The sequence below is a fragment of the Pleurodeles waltl genome, chromosome 7 (assembly GCF_031143425.1).
Source record: "Pleurodeles waltl isolate 20211129_DDA chromosome 7, aPleWal1.hap1.20221129, whole genome shotgun sequence".
Lineage (NCBI taxonomy): Eukaryota > Metazoa > Chordata > Amphibia > Caudata > Salamandridae > Pleurodeles > Pleurodeles waltl.
Window position 1 is genome coordinate 1036818189 of NC_090446.1, and position 12376 is coordinate 1036830564.

General features: G+C 43.5%; 1 protein-coding gene across 4 annotated transcripts in view; it reads right to left on the minus strand.

The window, feature by feature from the left end:
- CEP112 (centrosomal protein 112) overlaps window positions 1–12376 on the minus strand; it is a 1991189-nt gene that overhangs the window by 1396495 nt on the left and 582318 nt on the right. For all 4 annotated transcript variants that reach the window (XM_069199882.1, XM_069199881.1, XM_069199883.1 and 1 more), the window contains 3 exons: window positions 6653–6752; window positions 2515–2633; window positions 1328–1471 (listed from right to left, as the gene is read on the minus strand). In XM_069199882.1, coding sequence (XP_069055983.1) covers window positions 1328–1471; window positions 2515–2633; window positions 6653–6752 — 363 coding nt within the window. The remainder of the gene's footprint in view (window positions 1–1327; window positions 1472–2514; window positions 2634–6652; window positions 6753–12376) is intronic.

Consider the following 12376-nt stretch of genomic DNA (forward strand, 5'->3'; position numbering starts at 1 on the left):
CAGGAATTCTGAAGCTTTCTTGAATAGTGAAAAAGTGGTGAACGCCCTAAACATCACACGTAGAATTTGCTTTATTTGTTCCTACTAATCTCTGTTCAGAGCTTAGTTCTAGTTATGATGCACTCTGGGTCCTGGTCCAGAATGTACCTATATCACATCCACAAAGAGTTTGGTCTCCAAGTACAAGAACGCTTAATCAAGCCTCCGTCGACACCTTCCTCCAAGGCTAATTCTTAGTTTTTTTCAGCCAACAGTCACAGCAGTGTAAGCAGATACATAATAAAATACACATTTACTGATTATCACAAATACCCATCAGAAAGGTTAGATGCCCTAGTTCAGTGGTTCTTAACCTGGGGTCTGCAAGGCCTACTCAGGTGGTCCAGGACTGTGTTACCAAATTAAATGTATCAAAATTAATATATTAAGATTAATAAATGTATGTACAAATAAAGAAACACAATTGGAAACGTGAATTTTCCTCTATATCTGACTGTGAATGTAAACAAAATATTTCAAACTTGAGCACGTTTTTGGTGTATTCTTGTTTTTGTGTATATTTTTAATGTTAAAATCATAGAAACTGCTTAGGACGGGGGTCTTTAGCTTCCAATAATGAATCGGAGGGGTCCCCGGATCTGGTAATAATTTAGAGGGGGTCCACAGAAATCAAAAGGTAATGAACCGATATCTTAGTTGTTTGACTATCTGTTCCCTAATGCCCTTTGGTCACATTCGCACTATATTAAACCACAAACATAAAAAAAATATAAAACTAAAGGTGTAATTTCATGTATTAGCTGTGATGAAGAACACTTGGCAGTAAAGGCAGAAGTAGAGCTTATGGCAGCATCAAGTTCAGCAAAGCGGTCTAGCACTGAAACAGCAGTGGCAACTGCAAGGGCAAAGCTGCGGACTATGCCCGCTCCGTGGGGATAGGTATCCTTAATGGGCTCATCAGCCCCTGTTTGCAGTACAAATGTATGCTGATGAGTAAGTGACAGTATTACGGTAAGTGCGAGCCGCAGAAATAATGAGCTACGCACATTACTAGCGAAGAATTAACAACTGTGATAAAAGACGGCATATTAGGCATTGACCCATAAAACGCGTTGTATTTTCAAAAGTTATTAATTCCCAAATTTGTCAATGTTAATTACAATACCCCAGCTCATAGACTCGCTAAATGATGTCCTCTTCTGTGCTATTAATCTGCCCCTACTATATGCCACTTTTTTATCTCTTTATCATAAAAGACACACCAATCGTTAACTTTATAATGTGAAAGAAATCCTAGCGTTGTGAGGCTAGGGGGGAGAACACGTACAGTTTCCTCGGTCTGCGCCAAGTAGTCGGCCTCCATTTTGATGAGGCGGGCATTAGTGTCGTCCAGCAGCGCTTGGATGTTTTCTGTGTGCTTGTGCTGCAGTTCAAGTTTGCCGTGCTCCATCTCTGCCACCGCCATGTGGAGCTGGAGAGCACAAACAAGACAGTGAGTGCCCATCATGGAGCGCGAACCTATAACAGTTACCTAGTCCTCTGAGAGCCGACATACTGAAACATTACATGCCAAAATCCGGTGACAATCAGGGGAAAGGTTTAGAAAGGAACTCGGAGGAATTTTATTTCCCAATTAGAATTCAGTTGGTTTGAGCAACAGAAAATTATTTTTTAATGTTTTTGGCTAAAGAATTGGACATATATAGGGAACGATGACTTGTGGGCAACGGCCTATATTTTCTAAATACAATAATGATAGACATCAAATAAAAGAAAACATAATGAATTCAGATACAGCAAATTTTATGTGTGTGTATGTGGACAAGGATTCCATGGAAGAAGGTACTCATTGTTTATTCCGCTTCCTCTCAAGGATAATCTTTCATACAACTCACAATAGTTTAACTGCTTCAGCCATCTCTCTAGACTATTATGAGAGTTGGGATAAATCGCACTGAGGCATAACCCACAACTTTGCCATAGCACTACAATTGCACAATTAGGCCGAAATTACCAATACAGAGGCATACCACGAGGAAATTTGGGGTGGTCGGAATTACTGTTACTGGAGAGAATTTCCTCAGTCCTAAAGGATGATGAATTCTGTGAGGACCTGACTTCAAAATGTAGAATTCCACACAGTATGCCTGGGTCTGCGTGGATTTTGCACTCATTTACCACCTGGAATGAAGAGGTGTTGACTGTGTCCTGGCATGAGGGGGTAGGGATGGCGGTGGTGTGATGGAAGTGGGGGTTGGCTGGATCTGAACTGTGGAAGGACGATAGGTGGGTTGAGAAGGTAAGTCAGGCAGTGTGGAATTCAATATGGGAATTCAGCTCAGCTTGACTTGTAAACATGATCATAGTAATGGTCTCTCCATCACAGGAAGTTTTTCAGTAGCAGGAATATGGGAAAAGAAGCATGTCAGCATATTCATATATTGATATTTTACATTTGTGCCAACTTTCTTCAGTTTGTTCAATGTATAAACAGTCAAGAGAGCAACTACTTACCTTTTTCTCCCATTCATTCCTAACAGATTCTGTGCTTTGCTCACACATCTTCTTTAACTCTGCAATCTGTCTTTCTTTACTCTCTCGGATCACTTGGGACTCTCGAACAAGTGTTTGAACTGTCAGACAATAAGAACAAACACTATTAGTGACTGATGCATGTGTTCTTTTTTCATGCTAGTTTTCTTGCTCAATGGAATTCAATGGTAAGTTACTATGACAGTCCATCAATATGAATAGCAGGTCTCAGAAAACATTACATTTTCCAATGCATCCGTGAAGCTTGGTTTTACTTTTGCAACCCCTGACACTCCCTCAGTGACCTCTGGCACTCCCTTTAAGACCCTTGACCTCAAATGTGGTATAAAGTGCCAAGAACACAAGGACAGCTCATCCTTATGGGAGTCCGAGCTCAATTTCTTGTTTGTTGCCAATTTTATGGTCTGGATTGACAGCACAGCTGTCACCAGACAATGACCTGTGCATCACTAGAGAAGGGATGTGGTGCAACCTGTATGTTCAGAACCAGGAGTACATGATTTGATTGGGCAGATGTTGTGTGTGCCCACAGAAAAATGCTTTTCCTCCACGCACCTGTGATCACTTTGTTTATTCACCTGCTTAAGCTTGAACTTTCTGGGACACACATACAATATTGGAATGCTGTGAAAGCATCTTAAATAACTAGATATTTTATGTTGCTTTCCCTGGAAGCAGCACAGATGGGAGGGGAGCAGCCACTAACCTACATTGATTTTTAGTTTTGTCTTGATTGTCACCTGACCTTTTAACCTACACCAATATTATTTAACAGTTATTTGCCTCACACAATACATATTTATCCCCCTGCTTTTAACATGTAGGGCATCACATTGCCTTATAAAATTCCTTTTATACCAGACTTATTGAGATTGCCGGTGCTTGTTTATTATAATAATATTATTTACCATTCACTTTCATTGTAATAAAAACAGAACACCAGTAGTTGGAATGGGACCTCCATTGGCTTGCTATTGCAACCTTATTAATCCTCTTCATTACAATAATGACACATTGCCATACAGCACTAAGACAGGCACCCTTGCACCATCGTGCAACGGTGTGTCTCTACTGTAGGCAGGATTGTTTTGTGCAGGATGGATCACCTTTCTGTTCATAAACAATCCTAAGAGGATTTTCCTCGTCCTATGTGTGATGCATAATGCAGCACACACTGAAAGAGGAAAAACGAGGCGCAATAAAAAATGTTCTTTCCATTGAGTCTTCCCTGGTGAGGCGTAAGGTTTTGGTGCATCCCCAGGTATACATGGCCTTGTAAATCTGGGAATGCGTCTAAATCCATGGGTGTTGTGTGGTAACAACCACCACAACACCTCCCTAAAGCACAGTAAGGCAGCATAGAGATTTGCGCTGCCTTGCCTTACTCCATGACGGTACATTTTCTTTAGCACTCTATCATCATCGCAGCCCCCTTTCTACGTTTATGTCTTCTACACGCTCGCTGATTATCTGCTGATTACTCGCAGTGCATCAGAAGTGGATGGACACCCAGAGATTTATGACTGAGATTACCTTGTGTTAGTTAAAGCCATTAGGTCTCACCTATGCAAGAGCTATTGGATTTTCCAATGTGTTTGAGCCATGTTGTACACCAGTGTGGCTACTGTTCAGCATGGCTAAAAGTTAGTGGCCTAGAGGAGAGCGGCGAGTAGTAGAATATTGTAGAGTGAAGTGGCATAGAGTATTGTAGAGTGGAGGGTTGTGGGGTGTCAGAGTGAAATGTCGTAGAGTGAGTGTTGTGGAGTGTCGCAGTGTGGAGTGGAATGTTGTACTGTGGAGTAGCATGTTGTACAGTGGAATGGAATGTTGTGAAGTAAAGTGGAGTGTTTTAGAGCAAAGTAGAATGGAGTGATGTAGAACGTAGTGGTGTAGAGTGACATGGTATGAAGGGGTGTGGAGAGGAGTAGAGTGGAGAGGCAAAAAGTGGAGTATAATGAATTAGGAGGCACAGAGTGGGGTAGTATGTCGTAGTGGAGAGGGTGCAGAGTGGAGTAGATTGCTGTTGAGTGGAGTGGAGTGGCATAGAGAGGAGTAGAGTGTCATACAGTGGAGTTGCATAGAATGAAGTAGAGTGTTGTGGGGGAGCATAGAGTAATGGGGCGTAGAGTGGAGTGGCGTGGCATAGAGTGGAATGGCGGAGAGTGGAGTAAAGTGGTGTGTGGTGGAGCAAAGTGGCAAGGAGTAGCATAGAAGAAGTTACGTATAGTGCCATTAAGTGGAGTGGCATAGAGCGGAGTAGAGTGTAGAAGGGACTTAGAGTGAAGTAGATTGCTGTTGACTGGAGTGGCATAGAGAGGAGTAGTGTTGTATAGTGGAGTCGTGTGGAGTGGAGTGTTGTGGAGGGGCGTAGAGTGAGGGGGCGAAGAATGGCGGAGGGTATAGTGGAGTGGCATGGCATAGAGTGGAGTGCTATAGAGTAATGGGGCGTAGAGTGGAGTGGCATGGCATAGAGTGGAGTGGTGAAGAGTGGTATGGAGTGTTGTAGTGTAGAGTGCCACAGTGTGGAATACAGTCATAAAGTGGCCTCGAGTTAAGTAGCATTGAGTGGTGCAGAGCGTGTAGAGTGGAGTAGCGTGGAGTAGCGTAGAGAGGCACAGAGTGGAGTAGAGTATCGTATAGTGGAGTGGAGTGGAGTAGAGTGTCAGAGTGGAGTGACAGAGCGGAGGAGCGTGGAGTGGAATGTCATAGAGTGGTGTAGAATAGAGAAGAGTGAAGTGTCTTAAACGGAATTGTTGTAGCGTGGAGAGTCTCAGAGTGTAGTAACGTGTTGTAGAGTGGTGTGGCATGGATTGGAGTAAAGTGGCATGGTGTAGAAGAGTGGAGTGGCACAGAGCAACATATACTGTCACGGAGTGGCAATGAGTATTCTAGAGTGGAATTTTGTAGACTGGAGTGGAGTAAAGTGAAGTGGCACAGAGTGTTGGAGAGTAGAGAAGCGTAAAGTGGTGCAGAGTGGAGTGGAGTAGAGTATTGTAGAGTGGTTTGAGAGGTCTAGGGTGGCTTAAAGAGGAGCAGAGTGGAGTGTTGTGGAGGGAAGTGGCGTAGAGTGGAATAGAGTACTGTGTCGTACAGCAGAGTGGCATACAGTGCCGTGGAGTGCCATACAGTGGAAAAGCGTAGAGTGGCAAAGCCTGGCATAAAGTGTCATACACTGGGGTGGCACAGACTGGCATACGGTGTCACAGACTGGAGTATGCATGGTGTGATAGTGCAGTGCCACTACAGACAATACATTTTCGTTTGAAATGTCCATTACAATTGCACAGACATACAGTTTTACTGATAAAACTATACAGCGTACAAATGATAACATGTGGAAATGGCACCGCCTAGTATGTTGATTTGTTTTGATCAGATTCAAATATTTGTTTGAACCACACTTAAGAATTAAAAAAAAAATTTGCTTAATTTGTCCTTTGCTAATTCTGATATAGTCTAAATTATTTGCACAGTTCATTTACAACATTTAAATGTTTTTCTGAGCTAGAAAAAAGCCTTTCCTTTCACAACCCTAGATTGTCAGGTAAGTCCTCTCACTTTGAAGTAGAAGAAAGAAAAGTAAACACCAATCTCCCTCAGAAGACAGAGCCTAATATTTGATCTCTGTCTTCGAATGCACAGTAAATGTGACAAGATAAGAACATATTTTAAAGGCCTGTTTACAAAAAACGAGGACTACTAGAAGAATACAGTAAACAGGCAATGCTCCACAGGAGGGACAAAGACATGCTGGACAGCCTAAAACAAATAAAGCCAGCAAACAGAAAACAAGCAAATGTGTATTACAAACCACAAAGCCAATGGTAAGCAATGAGCGGAATGCATTCACAGGGAACCTTTCAGAATGTCACCAAGAAGTCTTTAACAACCAGACAGCTGTGCTGTCTGGGTGGCTTTTATATATAAAAAGCACAGGAAAGACTGTCTTTTTTATAATACTCAACAAAGCGCATATTGTTATAGATGATGCCACTATGATATGACTTTTGTATACTTGTAATTCCATTCTGATTCGCTGTTGCCAATACTGAATTTTTAGAGGACAGGTTTCTCCGACAAGCGTTTGATGTGATATTACCTTTCTTTTCAAGCTTCCTTATTGTCTCTTCGGACTCATTCTGTTTATTTCTGTATAACATCTTCAATTCCTCAGTTTCGCTATTCTTTCGATCAAGGATCTGGAACAAAAGTAGTGAAAATTGCCCACTCAGTAACAAAGAATAAATCAAAATGAGCAAAAAAAGGAAACTGATGTCTCAAAGTACAGTTTAGAAAACCTTGCAACACATATAACATTCATTGGCACAACTCAAATAGAGTGACTTTAAGAACAGCATTTAGGGCCACATGTACGAACATGTGGAATTGTGATGTCCTAAATGTTGTTCCACGCGAATGGCAATTAGGAAATCATAATTCCAAATGTAAGAAACTCAAATGAATTTCTTTTGCGATTCCCGGTGGGTCACAAATAGACCTACCTCATTAACATTATTGAGGTGGGTCGCAATTTGCGACCCACCGGGAATCACAAAAATCACAGGGATGGTGGCCTGCTGCAGTCAGCAGACCACCATGTCTTTGATTGCTTTTAAATAAAGTAATGTTTATTATTGTTTTGAAACGCAGCCTGTTTATCTTAAAGGAAAATAGACTGCGATTAAAAAGAAAAAAATTAACATTTCAGTTTCATTAGGTCGAACATAGCAGCACGCAAGCGTTGCTTTTGTGACGTCTTGGTATCTATGTGGGCTTTGCACCACGCTTTCCTCACGCCCATCACTTTCACTCGCTCGTGGGCTTGCCTTTCAAAAATCCTTTATTATCATTGGTAAATGCTTTACTTGTGCCCCTCCTTGGGGCAGTTTTGTTACCACCTTGGTGACCAACCTTATATGTCGGTAGGTTTGAGTGCCAGCGAACTTCTTTTTCCTTTTGTTTTCCTCCTTCGCGCTCACGTTCATGGCGGCTATGGCGCTTTGAATCGGCTTGCTTATGTCAACTGTTTTACTTTTCATTTTTCCATGTATGTGGCAAGAAAAGTCCAGTTAGGAATTTACAATGCTAATAGCTCTAACTCAAGACCCATTGCATTGCAAATGCCTGTTTTTTTAAGAGTAGGCAGTGATCCGTGGGACTACTGCCTGCTATTAAAACACGTTTTGAATGCATTCACAAACGGGAAAAGGGTCCCTTTGGCACCCCTTCCCATTTGCAAATGGGTTAACACCAATTTGAGTTTGGTAAAAACTGTGACTGTTTTGCGACATTCACAGTCACAAAACAATCATACACACCATTCAGATTCGCTATTAGGAAGGGAAGCCCTGAACCCGCCCCTTCCTAATACCGAATTGCAAAACCCAGTTCGCGATTTGGTAACAAATTACCAAATCACAATTTGGGCTTTGAACATCCCAAAAAGCATTTGTCTAGTCGCAAACGGGCCGATTCTGTGAATTGGCCTGTTTGCGACTAGAGAAATGCTTTGTACATGTGGCACTTAGTTATTTATATCTTTTATAGAAATAAAATATACAAGGCAGGAAAGAATATAACGAGGTGGAATTAAACAAGTGATATTTTTTGTAACCACCAGTAAGTCAACCCAATTTCCAGAAAAGGAACAAACAAGGCTAATGGATTCATAATTTTGGGTACTTCCACCAACAACGGTTCGTTTAGATTGACCAAGCAGGTGAAACAATTTTGAAGTTTTTCATTACACCAAACTTGTAGTTCCCCTACATTTAAACGAGATGGAATTACTTCCATTAGCATTCCCTCAAATTAGCTTTGCCAGATCGAATATTTGCAACTTAGTGCTTGGTCACTACACTTTGTTGAAGTTGGGGAGACTGTCATTACATGTATAAGCACACAATGCATAGCATAGTAGTCCCAGAACTTTAACAATTATCTCAAAATGCTGGGATCTCATAATGCTCCGTGTGTCAGGACAATTTTGTAAAATACTCCCACTTTGTTTTTAAAAAACAAGCACGTTTTCGAAATGCAGCCAACATGGCACGCTTGGCAAACTCTTCTACCTTCAGAGCAGATACATGTAGAGAATTCCTGAGTCTTTTTAGATAGAGAAGTCCAAGAAGGTGATTTTCATGCTAAATTAAAGAGTGAGGTGTAAATTATTGTTTTGTCTGTTCGGTCATTAATGGAATGATTCCAAACTGGACTTCTCCAGATCATGAATACATCATGTATACCGTGACGATTTAGTGATTTATAAAGATTAGTGTTGGTGTGCACTGTTGTTTCTTCAAAAGTGGGCACCTAAAGGTTTGCATATCCCTACTGATGCTTGTATATGCCTCGAGTCCGCTATGGGCCTTTGTAGGTGTGGGATAAGAATCCCGTTTCAAGATAGAAGTTGTTTTCGTGAGGCCTCTTAAATACACGCTCATGCTCATTCGCCCTCGTTGGTATTGGTCTAGTGGTGTTATGGTGTCAAGTAATTACTACCCTGCGCTTGTCACTGATTGGTAAATGGATAATGATAGATTTTTTCCTGTGTTCCCACTACATTTCTTGGATCTATCTCCATATTGGCTTTGTTACATGTTTCGTCTCTTTCCAAAACTGCTTTCTGATTAGGTGAGGATAGTGGAGTGCTCATATGTCTCTGAAAATATACTTTACACTGTTGATTCGATACTATTTCACATATGTATTCGTTATTTGTTAGGGTTTTTGCAAGAATATTCAAATTGGTTGAATTAACTGGACATCATACAGGTTTCCGTACCGTGCGGAAGAGGACTGTCATGCTTCTTGGCGGTTTCCATGAGCTTAAAAGGAGGGGTTACTAGATTGAACACTTGGGGGTTTCCTGATTCACATAGGTTTGAGGTGCTTTCACCTGATTTGAGGTATTTCTCATGCGCACATGGCGTTTGCTTGTGTACTAAATCTGTATTTATTATTACTTAGTTATATTTGTATATATCTTGTTCACATTTTCCATCAAGATCAAAAGGGTCAGCCATTGCCCTATCTGGATATTTCAACGCAGATTTATGACTTTTTGGCGCAGCGCAACAAGGTGCCCTGCATCAAAGGGAAAAGGCAGGAATTCGCCATACCAATGCCATACGGTGCATTCCTGTCCTTTCCCGCTGTACTGGTGCCATTTTGGCTGCCTAGCACCAACACAGGCACCCTTGAACCATTGCACAAGGGTGTCTGCATTGTAGGCAGGATTGTTTGTGTGCAGGAGGGCTCACCTTCCTGCACATAAACAACCATGAGAGGATCTTCCAGAATGCACCACACACAGAAAGAGGAAAAAAATAGATTTCTCCTCGTTGCACCTCCGCTGGTGAGGCATATCAGTTTGGTTCATATGGCCTTGTAAATCTGAGGATGCGTCAAAATCCATGGGTTTTGCATGGGAACACCCACCACAACACCCATGGAATCCCTCCCCAACGCAGGGTAAGGCAGCGATTTGTGCTGCCTTGCTTAACTCCATATCTATGAGGCCATTTAAAGGCATACAAACTGGCTTTGCGTGTCCTCATAGATATGGCTGAAAGGTTAGCACTGCTTTTGCGCCACTAAAGTGATGCAACAGCGGGGCAAGCCTCTCATAAATATGCCACTTAATCCTGAGGACTGTCTGGTGATACAAGAAGACGAAACATTGACAACCATGTCACATCCGCCAAAAAAACGCACACAGTGCTTTCAATTTAGAATTGTAAAAACTTTGGGGATGATTTAGAACTCAGTGGATGGGTTACTTCATCACAACAGTGACGGATATCCCGTCAGCTGAAATCTAAATCCCATATGGATATCCCATCTGCCGAAATCTGAATCTTGTAGGATAGAATGGGATTTAGATTTCGGCGCATGGGATATCTGTGGTCTGCCGGAACTCCTGGTGCCCCAATGCCCTGGGTACCTAAGTATCATTTACTAGGGACTTACATGGGGGCACCAGTATGCCAACTGTGGTGCGTGCTTAGTCCTTGAGTGAGAGTCACTGGGGTCCTGGTTAGCTGGATCTCAGTGAACACAGTCAAAAAACAATGACAGCAGGCAAAAAGTAAACATGGCAAAAAGAGGTTACTTTCCTACAACACCATTCATGATCGACTATGCATCGACGGCTGAGTTTGTCTGCTCAGACGTTCAGAAAGCCTGCTAGATGTTGAACCACCAGGGAAATGCCCTGGCATTACAGCCTTGTCCAGAGGCGAAGAGCCTCTTGACAGATGATCCATGACCCCACTCCATCCTGCCGTTGCAGTGCCACATGGGGGTGGTGTTGTCGGTGAAAACCTGCACCACTTTCCCTTTGAGAGAGGGAAGGAATGCTTTCAATGCAAGTCAGATTGCCCAGAGCTCCAAAAGGTTGATGTGGAGCCCGGACTCCGCCGGAGACCAAAGGCCTCTGATCTCTGCCTCTCCCATGTGGCCGCCCCATCCCAGGAGTGACCCATCTGTCACTACTATGAGATCTGGCTGGGGAAGGGAGAGAGATCACTGACCCAATCTGGATTTGACAGCCACAACTGCAGATCTAGTGCAGCCCCTCTAAGATCTGGACCATGTCAGAGAGGTTCCCCTGATGTTGCACCCACTGGAACTTCAGGTCCCACTGCACAGCCTGCAAATGCCATCTGGCATGTTGGACCAGCAGGAAGCAGGAGCCCACGAGCCCAGCAGCCTTAGAGTCATTCTCACCAAAATCCAGGATAGAGGCTAAAACATCGGAATCATAGCCTGAAAATCCTAGACTTGCTTTTCAGGAGGATAGGCCCGAAACTGCACTGTGTCCAGAACAGTTGAGATGAAATGGAGTGTCTGAGAGGGTGTCAGGTGTGAATTCGGCACAGTTATAGTGAACACCAGCGAATGCAGGAGGTTCGCTGCAGTCTGGAGGTGGGAGACGACAGCCTGGGGAGAGTTCACCTTCAAAAGCCAGTCATCGAAGTAGGGGAAGACTGAAACCTCTAACCTGCACAGATGAGCTGTAACCACTACCATCACCTTCGTGAACACCCGAGGGGCACTAGTAAGGCCAAAGGGGAGCACAGTTAACTGAAAGTGCTCGTGACCAACCACAAATCGCAAGTCACATCTGTGGGCCGGCAGGAAGGGAATGTGGAAATAGGCATCCTGCAAGTCCAATGCTACCATCCAGTCTCCAGGACAGACAGGACCTGATCTAGAGTTAGCATTTTGAACTTTTCCTTCTTGATGAATAGATTGAGGGACGGGAGATCTAAGATAGGGTGAAGGCCCTCGTTCTTTTTGGGCACCAGAAAGTAGCGAGAATAACAACCACAACCTACTTCTGGCACGGGGAGCCTCTCTATGGCTCCCTTGGCCAAGAGATCCGTGACTTCTTAGTGGAGAAGTGCCAAATGATCTAGATGATCTAGATGATCGTATAATGGTGGTATGGCTGGAGGGGAAGTCTCGAAGTGGAGGGAGTAGCCCCTTCGGACAATTTGGAACACCCACCTGTCCATGGTAATGATTTCCCAGTGGGGTAGGTGATGGTGGATCCTGCCGCCAACTGGCCCTGGATGTTCCAATGGACTAGGGAGGCTTGGAGGCAGAGGAGGGGGTGGACTGGGTGGACCGCTGGCTTCCTGATCCACGAGCACGTGCATTCCTGCGTCGTGCAGAGACTGTGAAGCATGCGTGGGTCAGTGGCCAGCTGGAAATGGATGTGGCTGGGCGCCCCTTCCGTAGCCACGAACGGGGAGAAAAGAGAACTGTGTGGGGTGAGGAGCAGCTATGAGGCCAAGGGACCGAGCCATAGCCCATG